The following is a 22,636-nucleotide window of genomic DNA, read 5'->3' as shown; positions in this document are numbered from 1 at the left end:
GTGTGACAGGAGGACTAGAAAAAAAATTTGTCCCTCCCGCAGTGCTTCAAATGGCTGACAGCACTCCTGAACTCATTCCACTCAAGGTAACTTTGCCACATAATAGGTTTATAACATGATACAATATTATAATTATTGAAAACTTTTGAATAATCCCATTACATATTTCTCACCATCCCACAAGCGCAATTCAGAAATATACTATCTGACAAAGAATGTTAATTATCATTATGTCATAGGAACATGCAAAACCTTGCAGACATTTTTGCAAAAACAGTTGCAAAGTAACTACATCAAAAATATTTACGTTCTTAGTCTCCAAAAATGAAGAAAGACATTTTTTACAGCACATTTCTCAGGCGGACTGAGAAAATCTGTGAAGTCAACATTTGAATTAGTTTACATATCGCCCTGACATTTTGCTATAACTTAAAGAATGAAGCGCTAATGTAAAGTCTTGAACAAGCCAAAACGACATTCCTTTTATTCTGCATTTTTAGAGCACGTAGACGTGTGCACACATACGCACGCACATGCACACAACTCTGCAGGTAATTGAGTAGTAGTTAAAGATCCAGTTTAAAAGATATCTAGAAGACTGTCAAAAATAAATGTTGTCATTCTTAGGGCTGAACGATTTTAAATGGGAGGGGTGGGGAATTATTGCGATTTTTCGGACAGATATTGTGATTTCGATTTTATTTGCGATTTTCTTCACAATGTACATGGAGATTAACAAACATGATAGAAAATGTCATTATACTACTAAAAATAAAAGCTATCATTGTGGAAATGCAAGGACACGAAGGATGTTTTGTGAGGGGGGGGTAGTTCTTTCTAAGTTTTTAAAAACTACTTGCCGTCAAGTATAATTTAGTATTTATGTAGAATTGTGAAATGAAAAAGTATTTTTTAACCCCAAAATGTTTTACATGTCATCCTAATGTACATGTTCATTGTACATAAATGTCAGATTATGCCAATAAAATAATAGATCCTTAGCAAAGCTAAATTGATTAAAATATATCATTTGGAGACCTACTATTGTGTAGATCTCAAATGCATGATAAAATGTGATAGTGATAAACTAGTGAATTAATGTGAAATAAGCGCATTAAATTGCCCAGCTCTAATTTTGTTGCATTTTTTATTAGCTTATTGAGTCAAACTGCCGAGAAATATGATGAATGCTTTCAAGCATTTACAAGCACATCAGCCACAATCTTAAGCACTTTTCAAACCTTGAATAGACAACATTAAAATCAGAAGCACTTTCAAGGTTTTCAAGCACCCGTTCAAACCCTGCCAGTACAAATAAAAGTCCATCGGATAGCTTGGCGCCCAGCATTCAAGCAGCGGCGAAATAAATTACTTCTGGGACTACGGGCGACACTTTTTTTTTTTTTTTTTTTTTTTAAATCAGTACGGGCCTGGTTCCTGAGCTTCCTGAGCGTAGGGCATAAGAGCCCTTTAGAAAACCGCAGCTTTGACAATCTCAAAATCGCATTGTGTGAGATCGCAATTTCGGTCCCAAAAAGCTAAATCGTTCAGCCCAAAATCTCTCAAAATCGCATTGTGAGTTTGCGATTTCGGTCCCAAAACGCTAAATCGTTCTGCCCGAATCTCTCAAAATCGCATTGTGAGATCGCGATTTCGGTCCCAAAACGCTAAATCGTTCAGCCCGAGTCCTTTTTTTAAGATGCTTAAGACTGACAAAAACATTTTTTAAATCCCTTATTATTCTTATCATGTTAAAAATAAAGCAAACTAAAATAGATCCTTTGTAAAAACTGATTTATAATTTCAATATAACTGACTTATTATTCTTCCTATAAGTTAGAGCTCAAACATACTACTTGCATACCCAAACTAGGGCATGTGCTGTGGGGTTACAGAAACAAATTAACACGCGATCGAGGTTTAAAACATTGCGCTTAAAACAGGTCAATCCAAATCTGGAGCAGAAGACAAAGCGAAGCCACAGACACAAAGCAAAATTCTGCACCCAGACGAGCGTCTGTAAGCAGCTGCATTGAATGCAGCTGCAGATTGTTGCATGAGTGTGGATCTTCCACCCTGGTTCCGCTCACCCACGTACCAAAGCCAGAACATTGCATTCATCGGAGTCCCGGAGTGTCATTTCTCTAGTGAGTGGTTGCACTTTGCTCCTCTTTCTTCCTCAAGGCCTCAATCACCGCCATCTCCTTGGCCTCCTTCTTCTGGTTCCTTGCTTCAAACTGCAACCTGCACAGGACGACGGTGACCGTTAAGGAAAACAAGACCTCGGCAAAGGCAAACGCATGCGGACGGAAAGGACCAAGAGAAGCAAGCAATTTCAAAGGGATGACCTGTTTTCAATGATCCTCTGGACGATATCGTCGGTGGTGAGACTGTTCGTACTATCAATGGTGCTAAAGATCTCTCTCCTCTTGGGCTCCTGAAGTGAAAAGACACAAACTGTTACAGTAGTCTAACACCATTAAGGACCTTTCCGTCTTGTACCAAGCCGTTCATTTGGGCTAATGGATGAGAATCAGAAGACAGAATATACGACAAGGCTTTTCAATATTTACTGTGTAAAATGCCGGTACTTGGATTTATTGTTTGAGAAGTCCAGAATTGCAAGTTTTTGTTGAACTTCTGCATCAATGCATCCAGAATTTAACAAACGTGGGTAGATTTGAATGAATAAGGCTTTGTGTCTGGACTTGAATCAGTTCATAGACGGATGTGACACAAAAGTAGTTATATTTCCCTTCGAATGATAACAAAATTGTGCTGCACTTGGATTTGCTGCAAAGTGAATCTGTACTCACTGCGTAAGGGTCCGAGCCATCCTTGTCAGGAAATACTTTTGTCATGCCATGACAAACTAGGTCCACCTGCAAATAATTAAGATGAAATCATTTGGAACTAAAGCCTCCAACATCCCGGAGACAATAAATATTTATTATTCAAACATTGACTGAACTTTAAAGATGACTTAGTTATCACATGATCATATTTGGCTATCAGAATATTTGCCTTTAATTTGTATTGCTGATTTTTCAAGCAAAACAGTATGGGATCAATGCAATTGAAAAATTCTAGTTGGTTTAAAAATGTGTCATTTTCTACGATTGTAAATATCAGGTGTCAAACTCAAGGCTCGGGGGCCAGATCTGGCCCGCCACATCATTTTATGTGGCCCGCGAAGGCAAATCATGCACGACTTCATGTTTCTTGCTAAAATACCCAAATTGCAAATTGTCTTCAATTTAAAAAACATGTTAAGATATTGCAAGAATGTTTTTCTTTGTTAACAATCATGCTTTTAAAATTCATTAAATGGCAGTTAAACAAACATTTTCCTGGATTCTAATTTTAAAAACTAGTTATCCATCAGTTTGTTGCGTATATGTAATAATAATATGATGATGATATATATGGGCTCACTGTCATAATGGCCCACTGAGCAAAACCAAAACTATGATGTGGCCCGCAACAAAAATGAGTTTGACACCCCTTTGCTATAAATTCCTGAAAAATGGAAACACAAGTTAGCTACCTTGAAATGATCCAGCAGGTCTCTGGTCACTGCGTAGGGCGCACCAATCACCACTTCGGACACATACTGCGCACATGGAGAGACAACGGTCACACAACTCTGATCTCACCTTCAAGCGCTCTCGGTAGTTCGTGCACACGAGTTTAGTGCTTTGAAAGGGCGAAAACGAATACAAACGATGTGAGATGATATTGAGTTGTGCTCATGCAAAGCCGGTGCGACTGAGTGCAGATGTCAGCACAGAGTCTCATTGCTGGAGAAGGATAGCTGACCTAAAGCCCAGTTGGACCCACTTGGGACTGTTGGTGTGTTTGCGCACGTGTGTGTCCGTGATATTACCCGACAAGCCAGGACGCTCAGGGTCCTCTCGTGGACGTTCATGATCGGGTAGTTCTTTCCCTTGTACCGATTCACTTCCTGAGTAGAATAAAGAGCTCGATCAGTGGCTTAAAGATGCTATAAAAAAAAATTTAAAAAAATGTTTTTCCACTGTTACGTGGCAGGTTTGCAGAGATGCGCCTCATGTGACCTACCTGGTCAAAATGCAGACCGACAATGACGTAGGGTCTCTCTGCCAGCTGGTAGACTTTTGCTAAGAAGTCAACATGGCCGATGTCTGCCAGGAGTCACAAGTAAAGGCAACAACTGATGCAAAAAGTTAGTTAGCATTTCATGTTAAACGTTCTGTAAAGCGTTGCATAGAAATAAAGACGCATTTGGCCAGAAGATGGGCAGTTACGCAACATATCCATCAGATGGCAATAGATGACATCTACGTCGTTAAAAAGGCTGCTTTTTGTTTCTAAAGTACAGACAAACCTGTTGAAAATCATCCCCACGAGTTGAAAGCATAAAAAACGAGTCCACAGTCAAGCAGAGTTGAGAATTTGAGTTATGCGAGTAATGTATCCCTGCCGGACTCAGTAAATATCACATAACTGGAAAAGCCTTATCAAGCTGTGTGCTCTTCGCCGCTCACGACCGCATGTGACATACTTTTGTTGTTTACACAAGGGATTATGGAAAAAGCATCTTCTTGGGACACATTCGAAACGTTTGAGAACAAAACACGCCATAGCAGAAATGTTGGAAGTTGGTTTGTCAAAGGAAGGATACGGAAGAGGTCAAATGCCCCGGCTACGTAGATGATGGTGTCTCCGGGCTGAGGTTCCTTCCCCGAAGCAAACTGGATGATCTTCTGGGACGTCTGTAAAAACTGTGACACGCCAGTCCATGGACTGTGGCCTTTGGGACCCTTTAACACAAGACCACAACATCTCATTATCTTTTTTTTTTTAATTATTTTTAATAACTCACATTTAAGAGGGAACAAAAAAAAAAATCACTGAGATTTACATACCTTCCCAAAATTGTCTGTATGCGTCTGATAATCTGGGTTATCCTGCCAAAAATGATTAGAGGAAAATAAGACCTTATTAACAAAATTATCAGAACGCAAACATACAGTAAAACAATCCGCATTTTATTTGCTCTTCTCATTTTAAATAGGAAATCAAAAAAGTGACTGATTTTGAGTTTACTATTTAAATGCGCGCGTTTACGCGACCCAAACGTTTAACAATAGTCCAGACCACAATTTTCAAGGATCGATCAGCCGATTACCCCGTCATAACAATTATCAGTGTCCCCGCAGAGAGCGCACAATGTAAGAAACTCAAGTGTAAACTCACCATGTTGCTATGATGTGATTTGGTCATGAGAAGCATGCGTCCCACAAGGTCCGTGGTGGAGACTCCCTGAGTGCGTTTACATTCCCGATAACGTCCTGCTCTCTTCACCTCGTCATACGTGTCCTTGCCATCCACAGTTAGTGTGATGTCATCTGTTTAGAAAAAAAAACAAAAAACAGGCCCAAGTCATTGGTGGTATCATGCCGGGGGAGCTTGACACAAGGTTTGTACCTCCGTGCACACAGAAGTCACAGTTGAACTTGTCCAGAGTCTCCAAGGTGGTGACGTAGGGTGCCCCTTCCACGATCTCATCCACCCACTTGATGGCCCGCACCATCTTATAGCGCTCTTCCTGAGTGAAGACTGGCGGACCCTTGTGCCTGGAGATTTCCGCTTTTGACGACAAGAGACAATATGACATAGAACCGCCAGAAAACAAACAAACGTGCGCCGACTCAATAGAACTTGTAAAGGCAGTCACAAAGGGGAAAGCAAGACGTTCATTTTTCTTTCCGTTTTTTTAAAACATTGGCAGAATGAAAATCACCAACCATGAGGTTTATCTGCACAATTTGATTAAATCCAATCTGACAGCTGTATTTCAGTTTATTTTTGTAGTTGAACAATTTGTCAATTGGTCCTTACCATCTGTATGCACTCCAACGATGAGGTAATCTCCCATGCCTTTGGCTTGCCGCAGTTGATTGGAGTGACCATAGTGGACCATGTCATAACTACAAAGTCCAGTAACACAGAAACATGACTAGAGTGGGAAAAACTCTTAACACAGTAACATTGTACGCAGCAAACGAGACAGAAAATACGTGCTTGCTGTCCTTCACATGTTGGGACTTTACTCGCACGGGAAGGACAGAATCATTCATTACTGATCAATTAGAATACATTGAGCCTTCTTATTTTGCCTCATGTACCTCATTCTTTCATTAGATGAATCATTTCATTAGAAAGACAAAATCAAAATATCGATATTGCAATATTCAACATCGATATCACACGCTTGCCGATATCATGCAGCACTACCCATTGTATGATTTCGATTTTTGCACTTAATTTTACTGTAATTTTACACACCAGAGAATTGTAGAGTCGCTTTGCAAAAATATGACGTAGCCCACATAACATGAGCATGCACACATGAATGACAAAGGTTAATAGGAGAAAGGTTATGACTAGAGTCATAACGGTGTTTATTTACTCTCTTACTTGGCGCTTTTACTTTGAACACAAGTGACCACAGGAAAATAAAAACTAATGTCATGGTAACCCACCACCAGCTAATTCATTATTTATTAGTAATTGTAATTGTATGCCCCAGTAGCAGCTGGGAGGCGCGGGTTACATGACATCAAGGCACGCTCAAAAGCAGACTGCTGTCTCACGTCTCTTCATACACAAACTGTTGGATGTGGCGCCTTTGACTCATTCTGAGGCAATTTTTATTGTTTGCCCATTTCGCGAAGAGTTTCATCACACGCACAAGGGCCAATTTGTGGGCTAAAATCAACCGCCGGACTTATATGGCAGTGAATGAGTTAATCAAACTTTATTAAAAATGTGTCACCCCCAGCCCCAAAAACGGGCGTCCGTTCGGGCCGGATCGTTCCGCCCCCGGGTGGACTGCCCTGCTCTGCTTGTTCATCTATGTGTGCCTTGCAATTCTAGCTGGCGACCAGTCCAGGTGTTACCCCGTCTCTCACCCAAAAGCAGATGGGACGGACTCCAGCCTGACATGTGACCCCAACGAGAACACGAGATATCAACGACTGACCCATAATGACTGCAACTGCATTTTAATTTGGCATGCTTTGCATTAGGTGCTGTTTAAGTTTACAAGCTTGTCTCAGCGTACACAATAGTTCCAATCTTGTTCTGGGCATACCTTTAAACCGACTCATCGAAGGATGACGTTACATAACGTGACGTTTATCTAGTGAGATCGGGAAAACATAAATGGTGCATTTTTTGAAGACCTCAGTTGAAGAAAGGCAGTGGTCAAGATGACATGGCGACCTTAATTACGTCGTTGTACAGTACAATGTACTATTTCCAATTACTGGCATAGCCAAGCGGCTAGCATTAGCATGCTGGAGTATGCTACGCATAGAATAGTCGTAGTCATCTGCATCGTGACAATTCATTTCACCCAGTTAGGTTGTGAAGTTAAAAGCAATCTTACCAGCCGTCACACCAAAGTCGGACAACGCGCTTCCTTTTCTCCGGACTGCACCCTGAACCAGCCGGCTGAGAACTATGGCCACCTTCCCCAAGTTGCTGCTCCGTGTCGTGGTGACCGTTTTTAATCATTTCCACGCAGTACTTCCACACACAGCTCGATTGTACCACAAATTAAAATACTACAAATTAAAAATCGCTAATGCGGTCACTCGAGATTGGGGTCGTTTTCTCGGGTGAATACGTTAAATACAGTCCGCCCTCTCATCAGTTGTATTAAGGTAGTGACGTCACGCGTTCGGCCAACGCCTCCAACCACGCGAGATCGAACACGTGATCAAAGTAGCCTATACCGCAATTGCCCGTGCGGGGCAATGTTTTCCACAGTTTTGTCTGGGGGCGTAGGGAGGGGACGCTTCCTAATCAGATAAAGTTAGAAAAATTAACTAAAAAAATATTTTGATTTGCCCATGTCCACATCGTCAAAGCGGCGTGGCTAATATGACAAAGTGCAGTGACACTCAACCTCCACACGGTGGTACTGCAATACCACCTATAGCAGCATACACGACCCCAGCTCTCAAATAAACCCCTTTATATGAAAATGGAATTTAAATTACATGTGTCCAACGTTGGCATTTTCCACACCAAGTCTACTTGTAATTTCAGCAAGAGTGCTGTAGCATGTGATGGTAAGAGGCGTAGAGTAGTTCGGCATTTCTTTTTTTTTTTTTTTTTACATAGTTTACCATCAGTGTAGGGGATTGATTAGTGTGACAGATTTGTGATTGGAACTGCTGGAGTCAAACAGAGAAACCACCGACAAAATTAACCCAACAAAGTTACCCCGCACTGTCATCGTTGTAGTGGAAAGGTGAGTTGCTTATTTCAATTGGCAAAAAATCATAGCGATATTGGAACGATAAAAAAATTACAAAATCATTAACCAAGATTAAGATGTGACATTATTGGAGAAATGGGGAAATTACGCACCATAAACAAAAGGCAAAATAAAATCCAGAATAAAACATGGTTTATTGATTCACATTTCCATATTTTTTCTTGCAAAATACACAAGGAACATATTCATCTTCACATGTAACTCCGACACAAGTGTTAATAATGGTGGTCCATCACTCGATAGGGTTACTTTGGCCCCACGTAACCTTAGAGACAAATTGTAGACAATGTCAGCTTCCTGAGACAAATGAATGGGCGGCATGTACTACAACCTCAATTCAGTAAACAGCAATTAGCATAATAATAAACAACCACAAAATAAAAATTCAAATTCATAGTTATGTCTTGGACCTCTACTTTTTTGATTTACATTACAAAAATGAGTGTAAACAGCGCAGATCAACAACTTCAGTAAGATAGGTCAGAGAGGTCCAGGAAATAAGTAAACCGCAAATCCACTGCCATCAGGTAATCCAGCAAAAAATAAAAATAAATGGAAGTTTGGCACATTCGTTGATGCAAGAAAACCTGTCTTTGGCCAAGCTGCCAAAGATGGTTGCAGTAATATAAAGTAGCACTTTAACAACTTACTTGCACAAAGAGCCATTATGACCGCTAACGTGTATTAATTAAGCTTACTGAAATGAAACAATTATCATTTCACTCAATACTAATGACTCTAAAAATTCAATTTCAAGTAAAGGTTGACTTTGCACTGACTTGTTGACTTACAGAGTGGTTGTAGAAAGCTAATCCGCCAAGTACAACTAACCACCAATAGCTGCAATAATACAGTACAATATTATGCCACACTTTCTGGCCGCAACGGGAAATGTCCCAATAATACTTTGAACAAGCAGTTTGTGGTTCCACGTGACATCCAGTGCCAGTAGAGGTCCCAGGGGAGCACCAGCACCTTACCAACCCTTTAAATGTAAACATGCTGAAAGACGCTTTTGACACATGTGAATAAAGTTACCCCATTCTTTGAGCCAAAGATTATTTAAAAAACTAAATATGCTCACTAAGCCATTATACCCTTGTTTTGTCTCATTAATAAATAACTGATGCTATATCAATGCATTGATACAACATTCAAAACCAAAATCCGATGACAGTCCTTCACATTGTACAAATCATGAATGAAGAAAAAGAAAAATAATAATAATTAAAAAAAAAAAGAAGAAGACGTTAGCACCTCAATCCCAACTTGTCCACCGAACGATGAATCCAGTTGAGGAATTACTGGTAAGCTACAAAGCTCTTGTCCGTCATTCTCCTTCAGGCTGCTTTTTTCTTCTTCCTCCCTTTGCCATAGCCTCTTCCAAACCAGCCACCCTGCACCGCCGTGGCTTTTGCAGCCTCTCCAGGGTCACCAAAAGAGTCACCGGGACCGGCGGGAGGAACTATGACCGCACGGGTGTGGCTGTCCTCATCCTCAGGTTGCAGAGGCGCAGCAAGGCTGAAGATGGGGTCGTCTGCCCTGAAACGACAAAACAAAACAGCTCATCTTATCAGTCGCTGCCATCTACTGTAAAGGATTTGCAATTACGATACACTTTATTCTAGTATGGCAAAAAAAAAAAAAAAATTGTATACACATACCTGTCATAAGCAGGAATTTGGAGATTCAGCTCTTCCATGAGAAGACTCATGACATCATCACACTTGGCATTGATTTTTAATACAGCCAAGTCATCTTTTGGTGTCCACTTAAACATAAGAGCACAATTGCATATTAGTGAATAAACTTGTCCACCACTATTTATTCAGCTCAAGACCAATTACAGTAGAATACATTTAATTCACAATACTGTACCTGGAGGTTAATAATGTACAGTTTGGGCCTTTTACTAGCTGGTTTGTTCATGCGCCACAGACAAGCGTATTTCTTCAGCACCTGCACACAGAAATTATTTTAACATTCATATAGCAATACAAAATAAGACTGCCAAAGAGGACCACAATGTGTCCCACAACACAACCTCCGATTGTGTATGAAAAATGTATCTTTACCAAAAAAGACGTTTTAAATTAAAAAGATAAATTTGCTAAGGCCAAAGACGAAAATGTGAAATTTTGGTCTGGGTCCACTAAATTGATCTGAATAAGGACCATCTCAAGTAATCTTGTACACACCATAAACGGAAGAAAAAAAATATGGACCAAAGTTGTGTATGGGAACTACCTTCAGACTGGAACCTAAGCAAAGGATAACGTCAGCCTCCTTAGCAGCTTCGGCAGCACCCTTCCAGTTGAGAGGTTGTTCCAGGGTACCTCGTTCTCCGAAGTGCACTATTGTGTCCCTGAGTTCACTGCCACAGTGGCAGCACCGGCGGCCCGTGCAATGCCGGTGGAGGGATGTCCTCTCCGTCACGTCGAATAAGCGCACATATTCCCTGACTGGAGAACAAGAAGTACACACCTGAAAGACGGAGGCAAAAGCAACATGTTCAAAAAAGAAATGCAACATTGTGCAACGGGGGCGATTCTCGGATCAGAGGTTTAGGGGTGCTGGCAGTTTAGCTGCTTATTTACTCAACAACAATTCATTGGTCAACATTGAATCGATTATCATCACATCACCATCAGGAAAAAAATGCCTTTCTACTCCGAATGTGTGTGTGTGTATCACCTCAATGAACATGTTCCCATGAAGTTCAGACAGGGCATGCCTGGGAAGACCACTACGTAGATGAAGTCCATCACAGTTTTGAGACACAACATGCTTCACCTTTAAAAACACGCACATTTTTAAGCACTGGCGCAATACTTACAATTACATGTTTCTACACATAGGCTAAACATACCAGCATTTCCTTATAAAGCATCTTAATGCACATGTGTGTGAGCGTCGGCTCTGCTTTGCTCAGGTCAGACGAGCTGTTTGAAAAGCAAAAAAAAAAAAGGGAAATGGACCCATCAGACAGATTACAGCATGGAATTGAAATTGCACAATAGGCATGCCACCTGACAGCACGGCCCTTCTGCAGTTGTGTCCAAACACCGTTGGGCCCTCGGTAGTCAGGGATAGAGGCTGCCTATAATTTAAAAAAAAATCTATTAGCCAGGCATAAGATGGAGAAGAAAAATGTCTAAGAACAATGCAAGTTTCTTACGGTACTTATTCCAGCTCCAGTGTAAACCACCAAGTGCTTTGCTTGTTTGATTGCCACAGCAAGGTGCCACACTTTACTTTTCAGGTCATCAGCAGTATCAAACACCTGTGACGAATAAAAAAAAAAAACAGGAACATTTTAATAACACGTTAAACCCATTCACCTCACCAAAAGGTACTGGTCCCTGGTGAATATTTCTCCCTTCTGGTTCACCACACAGCTTTTAACTCCAAAAAGCGCTTGTCCAGCTGGAATCTATCACAGCCGAGCTAAGAATTTGGAGTCTTCAAAAACAAACGGACGTGCATCATGAATTGATGCGTAGTCGTGGAAAATAGAGAACATTCTTGCTTTGGGAGAAGCGCGTGAGTGAACCTGTCTTACCTCCTCTTGCTTCCGCTTGAGTTCATTTGTGCGGATCTTTCTCTTGCAGAGCTCCTCCACCGTATCTCTGTGCAACACAAGCACGGAAGCGTCCTCCTCGGACCGCTCAGCCTCGGGTTTTTTCAGGATCCGTCCGACCTGAAGTTTTCATTTTTTTAAGAGAAGACCAACCACAGTCAGTTACAATTCGACTAGCGGCGCCGACTCATTTTGTTCGTTGGCAGAGTGTGTTTTTCTTTTATCTTACCAGCCTAATGATCTCCCGCTCGTTTTCTCGTTGCAGTATCTTGGCCTTTTGTAAAGCTTTTCTCTCCGCCCGGGAAGAGACGCCGCCGTCCGTCTCGTTTGCCATTACGGAATTAAGCAGCTAAGCGGCTACGTTTTCAAAACAAAGCTGCCTTTAACGACAGCCGGGCGGATGCTGATCAAAGTTGACTGAAAAGCGGTTAGCGCCCCCTGTGGCTCGGAGTGCACACAACGCTTTCTTAGTACAGTAAAGACAGACATTGTGAGAAGCTTGTACACAAACATACAATATTAAATGCTTGACCACATTCATGCAGTTTTAAAGGCTATGATACTAAATACAGTACTAATGAAATGTAAACTTTTGACAGAAGAAAGTAATGAAAAATTGTCTGGGGGGGGGATCTGCCTCTCATGATACTGGGAATAATTTTGGTAAACCTAATTTGCCAAAACATGAAATGTTCAGTGTGATTTAATGTCAGCGAAAAAACATGTCTTTGTAAATTTTGTTTATAGACAGAGGGCACCCTGTCCGCTTTAGAAAACTTACGGATAGCAATTGTCACATTGTAAAAACTTTTATTATCAAACTAATACCAAGCATACATAGAAATATAAATAACACACACACTTCACTCTGGAACAAACAAAACAAGAGGCGTTTTTGGTAGATATGTAAAGCAAACCAATAATCTTGGCCAGATAATTAAGGCGACACTTGAGGAGAGCAGACTTATTGAAGTACAATAGTCCAAACTACGACCACAAAATGTTGTTATATAATTAGAGTTGATAAGATTCTTTAGGAAACAGAATAGTTCAGTAGTGCACGTGCTTTCCATCTTCACCCCCCCCCCAAAAAAATAACAACAAATGTTTGTTATTTCAAGAAAGCAAATATTTAGCTGTTTTAGTGCGTCCTGCAATTCATACGGGAATGAAGACAGAACAGGAAATGTAAACTTGAGTTCTCAGTGGGGCCAAACGAGCACGTGTCATCGGGGTCCGCTGGAGTAAAAGCTCGGATAGCTCCGTGCAGGCTTTGTTCTCAACCACCCTCACTTGGTTTCAAGTGGCAGCTCGCCAGTGAATCCTGTCTTGTGTTCAGTCGTCACAACTCCCCTTCGTCTTTCTGACACCTTCCTCTGGATCCTGGAAGGTAAAAGATGGCAATTATTCAGCTGCTGACAAAAGGTGCTATCTGTGGTGCAAAATGTTTTATATAATAAAAGCATACGTCGAACATACCTACCTACGATACATGCAGAATCTCACAAAAGTGAGTATACATTTTTTTTGTAAATATTTCAACGCTGAAGAAATGTCACTTAGCTACAATATAACATAGTCGACGTAAAGCGAAGTAGTGAAGTAGTGTAGCTGCACCTTCCAACAGGTCTCATGGAATGAGCTCGTTCTGACTCAAATGTCCACAACAGAATACTCACAAGATGCCTCTTTTCCTCAGCAGTGAGTTCTGTGTTGAAGCTGCTAGAGAACTTCTTCCTTTTGGACAGCTTGTGAGCCCCATCTGAAGAATAAACAAAAAGCACACATTGGAATTGTCTTGGTGTGGCACAGAAATGCGCTCGCAACCCACATACTACTTTGGTAGGTCACAAAGTGACTTTCTCAGCATGCTGTCAGTTACCTGTCGCCTGAGCACTCTCCCCCTGGCCAGCTCTCGGTCCAAACTGATCAGATGCATCCTTTCCGCCGCCGACAGGCAGAAGAAGATATCGTACATTTCGTAACGTGCCGCTCGCAGCTGCAGGAGGGAAACGATCACACAGCGGAGGCTCGTCTGAATGCACGTGTGAAATCTCACAATCTGACCAGGGTAATTTGCTATTTAAAGGATAAATGCACATTGACAGGAAGAAACTCAACAGATGGGTACAACATGTGGCTGCCTTCATACCTGCAGAGAGACTCGCTGCTGCAATAAACGATCCTGTTTGCTACATATATCCCCTCCGTGAGGAGGCAGCTGGAAAGCCTTTAGGAATCGTTGTGTGTCCTGAAAGACAAACACACACAATGGTCGTAATCACGGGGGAAATTAAATATTTAAATTATAGCATGAATAATGAGGGAATTCAATTAAATGCCTCATTTGCTGTAGATACTGTTTAGTCTTGAGCAGAAGACATGCATACAAATAATCGTGTTCATTTTCAGCATTTTCCTAAAATGTTTGAAAAAAAATAGATATATATTTGGCTTTGGGAGGAGACCACAACAAGAGCAGGGAGCGCACACACACTCGGCAATTTCGTCATGTCACACGCGTCTTACGTAAAAAACAATACAATGTGCACCCCGCTTTCAACAGCTCCAGCAGAAATTCAAATGGCATTTCAACAGACCAAAGAGAGCAGATGTGAGAATGGCAGGCTTCACTCACCCCAATGGTGCGCACCAGCTGTGTCACTCTCTCGGTCCTGAGCAGCCTGCGCGTCAGATAGCCTTTGACAGCAGCTAACAGCAGGGGGCGGCAGTGCTCTAGGTGAGGGCTGGGGGGCTAATGAAGAGGGAAACGAGTGATGAGCCGGGTGAATAATGAAAAGAGGAAGGGAAGAGAGAGGAGAATGCTAATTCCACCAGTGACAACCAATTAATTTTCCAGACTTTCAAGGTCTTTTGGTTGGCATCTGTTTAGTGCATCCATGCACGTGCACTGCTTTAATATAGAATCATAAACAACTGATAGGTTATGTCACTCACTTGTTGCTTGGTAAGCCATAGATTCAAATATTTTTTTAAATACATGACAGCGCACATAAAAAAAAATGATAGACAACATGTTGTTTTTTTTAACTTGAGAGCATAAAACTGGCGATGAATAAACAGATAAACGGCAGACTATTTCCTATCAGTGACAAACGCAAGAGTAATACCTGAGAGAGCTTGGAGAATGTCACGGTGTCCCCAAGACGAGAGACTGACAGAGAGCACGGGAAGGACGAGCCCCGGAGCAGGCCGCAACGCACTGCGAATGCCTAAGAACGAAAAGTCGGGCAGGCGTGAGCGACGCATGCATGAGCGCCAACATGTATTTGGAGAAGCAGACAAGGTTGGCAAATATTGAATTGGAAAGGAGAGAAAATGAGGCAGGGGGAAGGAATTAATTGAGGGCAGAGAGAAAGAGGCACAAGTGGAGGGATGGGGGCATACGAGAGGGACGGCTGGGATAACGAGACAGGATAGAAGGTAGAATTAATACAGCCAGAGAGCAAAAAGGACAGCAGAGGAGGAATGAGACAACACAAAGAGAGGGATGAGAGACAAAAAAAGGGGGGGGGGACCATTAGCAGTGGCACACGACAGGACGATCTGGCACTTAACCACAGACACTCATGAATTAAACAAATCATCCTTTCCTTTTCTCTGTCAATTCCCTCGCTCCCCCCTCCCGCTAAGCAAAGGCTGCGGCCAGCTTGAGCTCCCACCTTATGACAAATCGGAGTGGGGCAGAGGGGACGCAAAAAGGGGCATTTTGATTTCACGCCGCTAGTTCATTAGAATGTATTTAAGGATATATCAATTAAACCGAGCCCGTGATTAATAGGGCGACAACAGCGAATGAGAACATGTTCAGATACAAGCTGGAGATAGAGGAAGTAGCTGGCAAAGAACAGCGGGCGCCCTTGAAGTGCGCACACACGCACACGCAGACACACAAAGGCGACCATACCATCTCAACTCTTTGGGATGTGATGAAACATTTATACTGGAATCCTTTCGGGGTTTTTTTTCTGTGAGAATCGGAGAGTCTGAAGGTCTCTTGTAAATGAGCAGACGTCTGCCCACGACCCGGCTCTTCGGGAAACCCTCAATCAGCTAATGCAACATCAGTTTGAGTGTGTGTCACAGGGCACATATGGAAACACGCCAACGTCTCAAACGAAGGTCGGGGGGGGGGGGGTCATGCTGATTTTCTCATTGAAATTATTTTGATCTCATTTTATCTTATAAAAGCCAAACATTGATTCTTCAGTCGTGTATAGGTGACTTTGGGCAAACTCGCAAACGTCGCTGAAGTGAATTATGGCTGTTCCACAGCGATCACTATTAGACCCGCGGTAAGTGATGCAACATCATGCAAGAAGTGGCCCATCGGGATGGAGGAGTTTTGTGTGACTTCTCATGTGAAGTGGAATAAATATGCACCGTCGTTCATACAAGGAGAAACAACATTCTTTTATTCCTCCAGCCAAGCGAGCACTTGGTAGAACTAGAAGGGCAGTCCGCGGGGGTCACTGGCCCCCACCTGAAATATGCGCGGACCACCCGCACCTCCCCGCCACCCCGACCCTCAGGTGCCAGGCCAAATAATAGACTTTTGGGTATTTTATGAGTTTTCCAGAATTTCTCTCTCGCATTTCCCCCCATTCTGTCTGTTTATCAGCGTTTTGTGAAGAATTAGGGGGGAGGGGGGGTTATAACATTTATTAATACAACCCTCTGGATGCAGTTCAAGAATTTCCACGTTCTCTTATCCCACAGACATCAATCTTTTGCACAACTTAAGTCTCGCCTGGCACATTTCCTCCTGCTGTCGCCTGTGCTCTTCTTGCAGGGCTCGGACTTGAGCAGCGTGGACCTGTTTTAGTTCCTCCTCGCTCCCCGGTGAAGCCACTGAAAACACAAAACGATAAAGGGAAGAAAAAAAAGTTGTTAGTACAAAAAACATCCACCTATTAATTCATCCGTCCATCTCCTATAGCAGTTAAGATTTGACACTTGAGACGATCCCATGCTGACTTTGGGCAAGAGACACACCGGACAGGTTTCATTTAATACCTTTGAACACTTCTGACTCATTTATTTGTGACGCAAATCACTTATTTTCAATGAACAACAAAACACAACGCCCATGAAATCCTATTTCTATTGCTGATTTATCTTTCATGTTGGCCCAGTAATATCAAACCTTACCTTGATGGTAAAGAGTAGGGCGTTAATACAGTATCGTAGAGATGTGTTCGGATTTGTGCCACAACATAAATAGTAGTGACAGACCAGTTATCGGCCGGGACGATTATCGGGGCGGATATTTGGCATTTTGCCGATTATCGGCCCCCCCTTTTTTTTTTTTTTTTTAAACTTGCTTACAGCCCTAATATATTTAATATCTGATGCAATATATGCAGCACTGCGTTTGACATGCGGGTCTTACCTCGAGAGGTACTGTAGCTGGGTTTGACCTCTGACAAGTCATCACTCCTGGCTGCTGTAGTCAAGTCCAGATTGTCTGTCGCATGCATAAGCAGTCTCCGTTTGACCTTGGTGGACGTGACCTCCATACCCGCCACGCTCACAGGGGTCAGTCCTTTCGCTTGAATCTGGTGGTCGCTTGCGTCCTGCTCAGATCCTGAACTCTCAATGAGCCACACCTCGGACGGCGTGCCGACATCCAACGATTGGCGATTGACAGACAGCACACTAGTGCAGTGATGACTGTCCTCTGCCAATTCCGGGTTTCTTTCTGTATGAGGTGAATTGCTGTTGAACACGAGTGAAACATCATGAGGAACTGCGGGTTCTGATGGAACATTCCGGTAAACATCCGGAATTGGCATCCACTTGGCTACCGAGAGCACACATTTATCGGGCGGCTGTTGCATTCTGCTTCGCTCGAGCTGCCGAGAACTACCGTTGGCTGCTTTTTCATTGATTCTGCCCTGAAGGGTCAAAGTGTTGACCAGGCTGAGCTCTGCTAAATTAACAATCTCTTTTTCTTCATCCTGCAAGACTGACGGAACGTTGTCTTTATTGCTGTCGTTTTGCTCGTCTGTGTGTTCGAGCATTCTCCTGCAAGAGTCAAGGGATCTTCTACCTTGACCGTCGTTGTTGCTTCGGTCTTGCTTTCCAACGCCACCCTCATCAGGCCTGTCCTCACATTTTCCTTCAATTTCCATGAGCGATGACCCCAGATCAGTGATCAGTTCTTTTAAGGTGGACAAGCAGGATTCAAGCTGGTTTATGTGCCGAGAACTCTGGACGATCACGCTTGGTACATCCCTTTGCAGTCCCGGGTTATGTTCTTCATCAGCCATGAGGCTCTCATTGAAACTTGAGCTAATCAAAACTTTCCCTCGGAAGTTATCTGCTTCATCTGGTAAACGATTTGAGCCCGTATTGTAAACAGGACTCAGGCAGAAATTAGGCTCAGGGATGGGATGGGTTGCATGCCCTTGCAGATGAGTAACTGGGTCTAGGGTTGCCTGCTCACCGGTCATGTGATAGACTTTTTGAGTTTGGGATTGCGACAAGGGCTGCGAGTGAGGAAGGGCGATTTGCTCAGTTGCTCTTTCTGCATCACCATTTGCCATCTTGCTGAGCAACTCATCCGTAAATATTGGATTCTTTTCATTGTATTTTTTGCAGCTATTCGTCGTTTTGACAAACCTCTTCTCTTTCATTTTTCTCCCGTCTGTATTTTTATAGTGAAATTCATTGTTCTCCTTATCAGAGAGGCTCTTCTCCTCCACACGCGGTGGTCCGTGTGCTTTCTCCTGGATTCTAGTATTTTTGGCTTGGTTCCTAAGCAAGCGCTGTTGCCGGCGGTACTCCTGAGATTTCCTCAGCAGGTCCTGGAGGCTCAGCTTAGGAGGAGACTGTGATCGCGCTCGGGGGACCAGCGTGTCCACAGATTCTGTATTTCCAGGGTCGCTCTGTGGAAGCTGATCAGTACGTGCACATTCAACGCATGGTGTTTGAGGTAACTCTGAAATGTTTGAAGCGCTGGAACTGTCCAAAGAGGACACATGGACCACCACTTGATTCATTTTGGGGCCTTCCTTTATGTTAAGTAAAGTAGAAGAGGGAACATTATCTTGACTCTCAGCGCTTTCTATTTGACTCGTTTCACTTTTCTCTCCAGGGAAATTTTCACTTCTGATTGAATCCTCTGGAATGACAGTACAACTGTCAGTCATTGTTAGAAAATCATGACAAAAGGAAGACTCTTGTCCACTTCTCTCCAATTCCTCTCCATCGATGGGAGGATAGCTAATGATATCTGGCATATTGGCAATTGTCTTTGAGTTCTTGAAAGAGTCCGTCGTATTATTAGTTCCTTGTGGGCCATGGCCAACGCTCCTTATGTCAAGACTTTCTGAAAGACCACTGGTATTTTCCAGAAGTGAACAAGTCACACAATCCAAGGAAACAGAGCAGTGACTCGAACTATTAAAGGAGCTTGGTTCAAACTCCGAGGCTTGCTGGCTTTCATGATGCTTAACAAGGCACACTTCCTTGTGACTCGGTTGAGGAATGACACGGGAGGTGAAAAAGGCACTATTCGTTGTAGATGACGATGGACGACGATTGCGTGGACTATTCACTTCTGCCACAGTATTCATACTTTGCTGACTTGATTCGCTGGAGTTTGAGGAATCCAAAGATTCTGGGGTGACTTTCAAATCCTGAAGTAAGTCCTCCAATGTTGGCGAATTCCTCGTCTGGAATTTACAAAAACAATCTTAATATTTCAAGTAAACGCAACGCACGCAACCATTTTGGTCTGGTTCTGTCAGGGGCACCATAACTTGTTGATTGGTGTTCACCACCCTCCTCCCAAACCATTGATCACACCTATCGTCAATAAAATACATTATATTCTCGCCTTTCACCACACTAACAAAGTACTCTGTTTAATCCTCGCTCCTTTAACTCTGCTTGTCTATTTCCAATGGATTGCGCGCCAGACGCTGTGCATAAAAATACTTCCTGTAGCCATAAGACCGAGATTCCTTGAGGGTATAGTAATTTTATTTGTTTAGTTGAGGATCACGATTAGTCCCTAGCAATACAGAGACTATTTCCTGGGGTCCAATATATGTATAGCATACACAGAACACAAAGCAATGTTCTTTTCGATGGAGGTGTATATAATATAGAATAAGATAACTTGCTCTGAACCATGAATACGGGCAGAAGTTATGAGCAGCACGATGTGGTTCCCCTCCTCAAAGTGGTGGCGTATAAACTACACGGCTAACCAGTAGCGCTATCACTATTATTTTAGCATGCAGCACACCAAGGAACAAGAGAGAATATTAGAAGATGCAGAAGCTAATTCTCATCACTAAATTAATGGCAAATGCAAAGTTGCGAAAGACTAGAATAAGTGCTTGGACAGTACACTTTTCACGGGTGGTGAACAACCAGCTATGAATGACAAATTAATATAACGATTACGGTACTTTCTGGGAAAAAAATTGGCCTTAGTCTGTGCCACAATATATATCGTACGGGCACATATATATATATACACACCAAATCTTAAGTACCTGAACACTGTGTAGAATAGTTTGCACATATGCCAGTCTTTCATTGCCCTTCATCCTTCGCCTGACAGCATCTTTTTGCGCCGCTTCTTTGAGCTGCTGCATTTCCTCTCTCCGTGCGCCTGTGAGCTGTGATCAATGGAAAGTAGTCATGAGATGTGACAAAACTCCCATTGCCACACATGAGAACCTTTATCACAAATAAAGCATTGATTTCAGTTACAGGATTAGATGGTGTTGTAAAAGACTCAAAGAGGAACTCCACTATACGCCAACACTACTCAGAAAAAGTTCGGGATACCCTCTTACAGGTGAATTTTTTTTTTAGGAAGACCTAAAATGCCCTTTAACATTGGCAGGTGAAGGTCTTTTGACCTTCTCTAACCTTTTGAATGCACATGTCCAAACAGTCGATGTTTGGACAATTTGCTGTTGTCTAATAAGGAAATAAATGGCAAAATTAAGAGCCAAAAAGAAAGTCTGCAGGTTCAAAAGCGTTTTCTATTCGGACTCCACTACCTAAATGTCCTGCCAGTGGAATTTAGATCTGATATCTCAGAAGACATGTTTGTGACCGGCTCTAGGTAACACGTCCTCATAGGTAAAAAAATGCAAATAAAATATATTCCGCAATGAATTCCATATAAAATTATTTATAATACATAGAAGTGCCTCAGAAATTGACAGACATTTTAAATGTTGCCATCTTGAAATCCCTAATTTTGAGAAGAAACACATTTAAAGTTTTGGAGCATACAGGAAGGCCGGGGGATTGATCTGCACTGTGAGGCGGACATGCTAACCAGTTGGAAGAAGCCTGTGTAAATCCTAAAGCAGCAAATTGTGGAAAAGCTACATAAACATTGGACAAGTTGACAAGTGCATTAAAAATGTAGACTTGGGTAAAATTGGTTATAGTGCATTTTATGTTCATCCTAAAAAATCCAATCCTCCTAAATGATGATGGTGCACCTTTTCCAGCAAAAAAAAAAAGAAAAAAAAGGTAGTGAGCTCGAGGAGAATAAGGTGGAGGTTTCTACACCAGAGAAAAGTCACATTACACCTAAAAGGGGCAAGAATATCAAGTTGCATTGAATAGAATGCGAGTTGTGGAGATAGAAACAAACGTTCTTACCACGGGAGGCAGGATGGGCGCTCCATAGAAGCGAATGGCAGAAGACGCAGGCTTTTTGTATTCCTCCTCTTTGCTCCTCAGATGTGATAGTCGATTTCGCATAAATGTGTCGTAGTCCTCCATTGGATTTTTCCCCTGAAGTTAGTCGTGGATCACATTAGGATGTGCCGCTTTTTTGTCTTTTATAACGGTAGCTATGACGTGACAATGCCAGCTAGCTAGCTAGCTTGTTAGCCTGCTTGCTCAAGTCAAGTAGTACTATTTCTTAAAGAGACGTTTTTCTATCAACACTACTTTAAATCGGTGGGGAAACTCGGAGATAATCCACAACACAAAAGTAAACGCGAGTTCAACGAGTGAAGTGTTTACGTTTTACCCGCCTCTCTTCCCGGAGAAAATACCGGTGACAGCTGGGAGAGCAGCAAGACCAGGGGCGGATTCCAGCGTGCTCGTGGATTTATTATGCCAAACAAACAGAATAAACAAAAACCTTACATCTACATAACCATAACGACTTTATACACGGATTTCACATCGTTACGCCCTCGTTACCACGAAACGAATTGGTGATGAACTTTTCATTAAAAAGTCATTAAAGTCCATATTTTCACAAACTCCAATTCGCAGGGCGCGAAGAAGAGTGTTGAGAATTCAAACGCGCTAGCGCCCCCTACACGCGCATCTGGTGCATTTTATTTCCTCTTAAACAGGAAAACGTGGTTTGTGTTTTGCATAAATGTCACCAATTTAAGAATTTTTTTTATGTCGATGAAAATTACATTCACGGGCTACCGCACGACACACATGCACAAAATTGTTTTGAGCTAACGCAATAACAAAATGCAGTAATAGTTCTAATCATTTAATACATGTAATAATTTCGTGTACATCGCAATATATTGGAACGTCTTCGAAAATGTTTTTTAATTTCAACGATTTAATTAAGAAAAACCTCATAATTACAGATTCATTAAACACAAAATAATAATTTTCTTTGGAAACTCTTCCTGTAATAATTGTAGTTTAGGTTTTTTTGTTTTTTTTTAGCAGGGATTTAATGA

The 22,636-nt window shown here is 42.2% G+C and overlaps 3 protein-coding genes and 1 long non-coding RNA gene across 5 annotated transcripts; all 4 read right to left on the bottom strand.

The window, feature by feature from the left end:
• Positions 1-87: 87 nt before the first annotated feature.
• On the bottom strand, positions 88-7,730 carry pcyt2 (phosphate cytidylyltransferase 2, ethanolamine). The gene is made up of 12 exons (XM_088303589.1): positions 7,436-7,730; positions 5,884-5,972; positions 5,470-5,631; positions 5,239-5,390; positions 4,908-4,949; positions 4,664-4,802; positions 4,081-4,163; positions 3,887-3,964; positions 3,548-3,613; positions 2,817-2,882; positions 2,349-2,437; positions 88-2,244 (listed from the first exon to the last, which is right to left on the bottom strand). Exons 1-12 carry the CDS (start codon positions 7,561-7,563, stop codon positions 2,145-2,147), a joined length of 1,194 nt encoding a protein of 397 aa, XP_088159715.1. The 5' UTR covers positions 7,564-7,730; the 3' UTR covers positions 88-2,144.
• A 717-nt stretch (positions 7,731-8,447) lies between these two features.
• Positions 8,448-12,325, bottom strand: sirt7 (sirtuin 7). The gene is made up of 10 exons (XM_088303758.1): positions 12,142-12,325; positions 11,895-12,032; positions 11,511-11,615; positions 11,362-11,432; positions 11,202-11,274; positions 11,027-11,125; positions 10,580-10,816; positions 10,211-10,291; positions 9,997-10,103; positions 8,448-9,874 (listed from the first exon to the last, which is right to left on the bottom strand). The coding sequence occupies exons 1-10, from the start codon at positions 12,244-12,246 to the stop codon at positions 9,673-9,675; spliced, it is 1,218 nt and encodes a 405-aa protein (XP_088159884.1). The 5' UTR covers positions 12,247-12,325; the 3' UTR covers positions 8,448-9,672.
• Positions 12,326-12,708: 383 nt separating this feature from the next.
• LOC148332681 (uncharacterized) lies at positions 12,709-16,167 on the bottom strand. Its single transcript, XR_015844752.1, has 6 exons — positions 15,044-16,167; positions 14,551-14,667; positions 14,065-14,163; positions 13,795-13,911; positions 13,592-13,674; positions 12,709-13,295 (listed from the first exon to the last, which is right to left on the bottom strand). It is a non-coding gene; the product is annotated as an uncharacterized LOC148332681 (long non-coding RNA).
• Positions 16,168-16,331: 164 nt separating this feature from the next.
• On the bottom strand, positions 16,332-22,229 carry LOC148332680 (uncharacterized). Of its 2 annotated transcripts, XM_088303722.1 has the most exons (4): positions 21,576-22,229; positions 20,444-20,569; positions 17,326-19,612; positions 16,332-16,784 (listed from the first exon to the last, which is right to left on the bottom strand). In XM_088303722.1, the coding sequence occupies exons 1-4, from the start codon at positions 21,696-21,698 to the stop codon at positions 16,642-16,644; spliced, it is 2,679 nt and encodes an 892-aa protein (XP_088159848.1). In that variant the 5' UTR covers positions 21,699-22,229; the 3' UTR covers positions 16,332-16,641. The 2 variants fall into 2 exon arrangements, with proteins under 2 accessions (XP_088159848.1, XP_088159849.1); XM_088303723.1 differs by lacking the exon at positions 20,444-20,569.
• Between the last annotated feature and the right edge of the window lie 407 nt (positions 22,230-22,636).

Source organism: Idiotropiscis lumnitzeri, chromosome 8 (genome assembly GCF_059441095.1).
Source record: "Idiotropiscis lumnitzeri isolate Australia: NSW breed Sydney's pygmy pipehorse chromosome 8, RoL_Ilum_1.0, whole genome shotgun sequence".
NCBI lineage: Eukaryota > Metazoa > Chordata > Actinopteri > Syngnathiformes > Syngnathidae > Idiotropiscis > Idiotropiscis lumnitzeri.
Note: the sequence above shows the minus strand (reverse complement) of the source record. Positions and strands in the feature narration are given on the sequence as shown.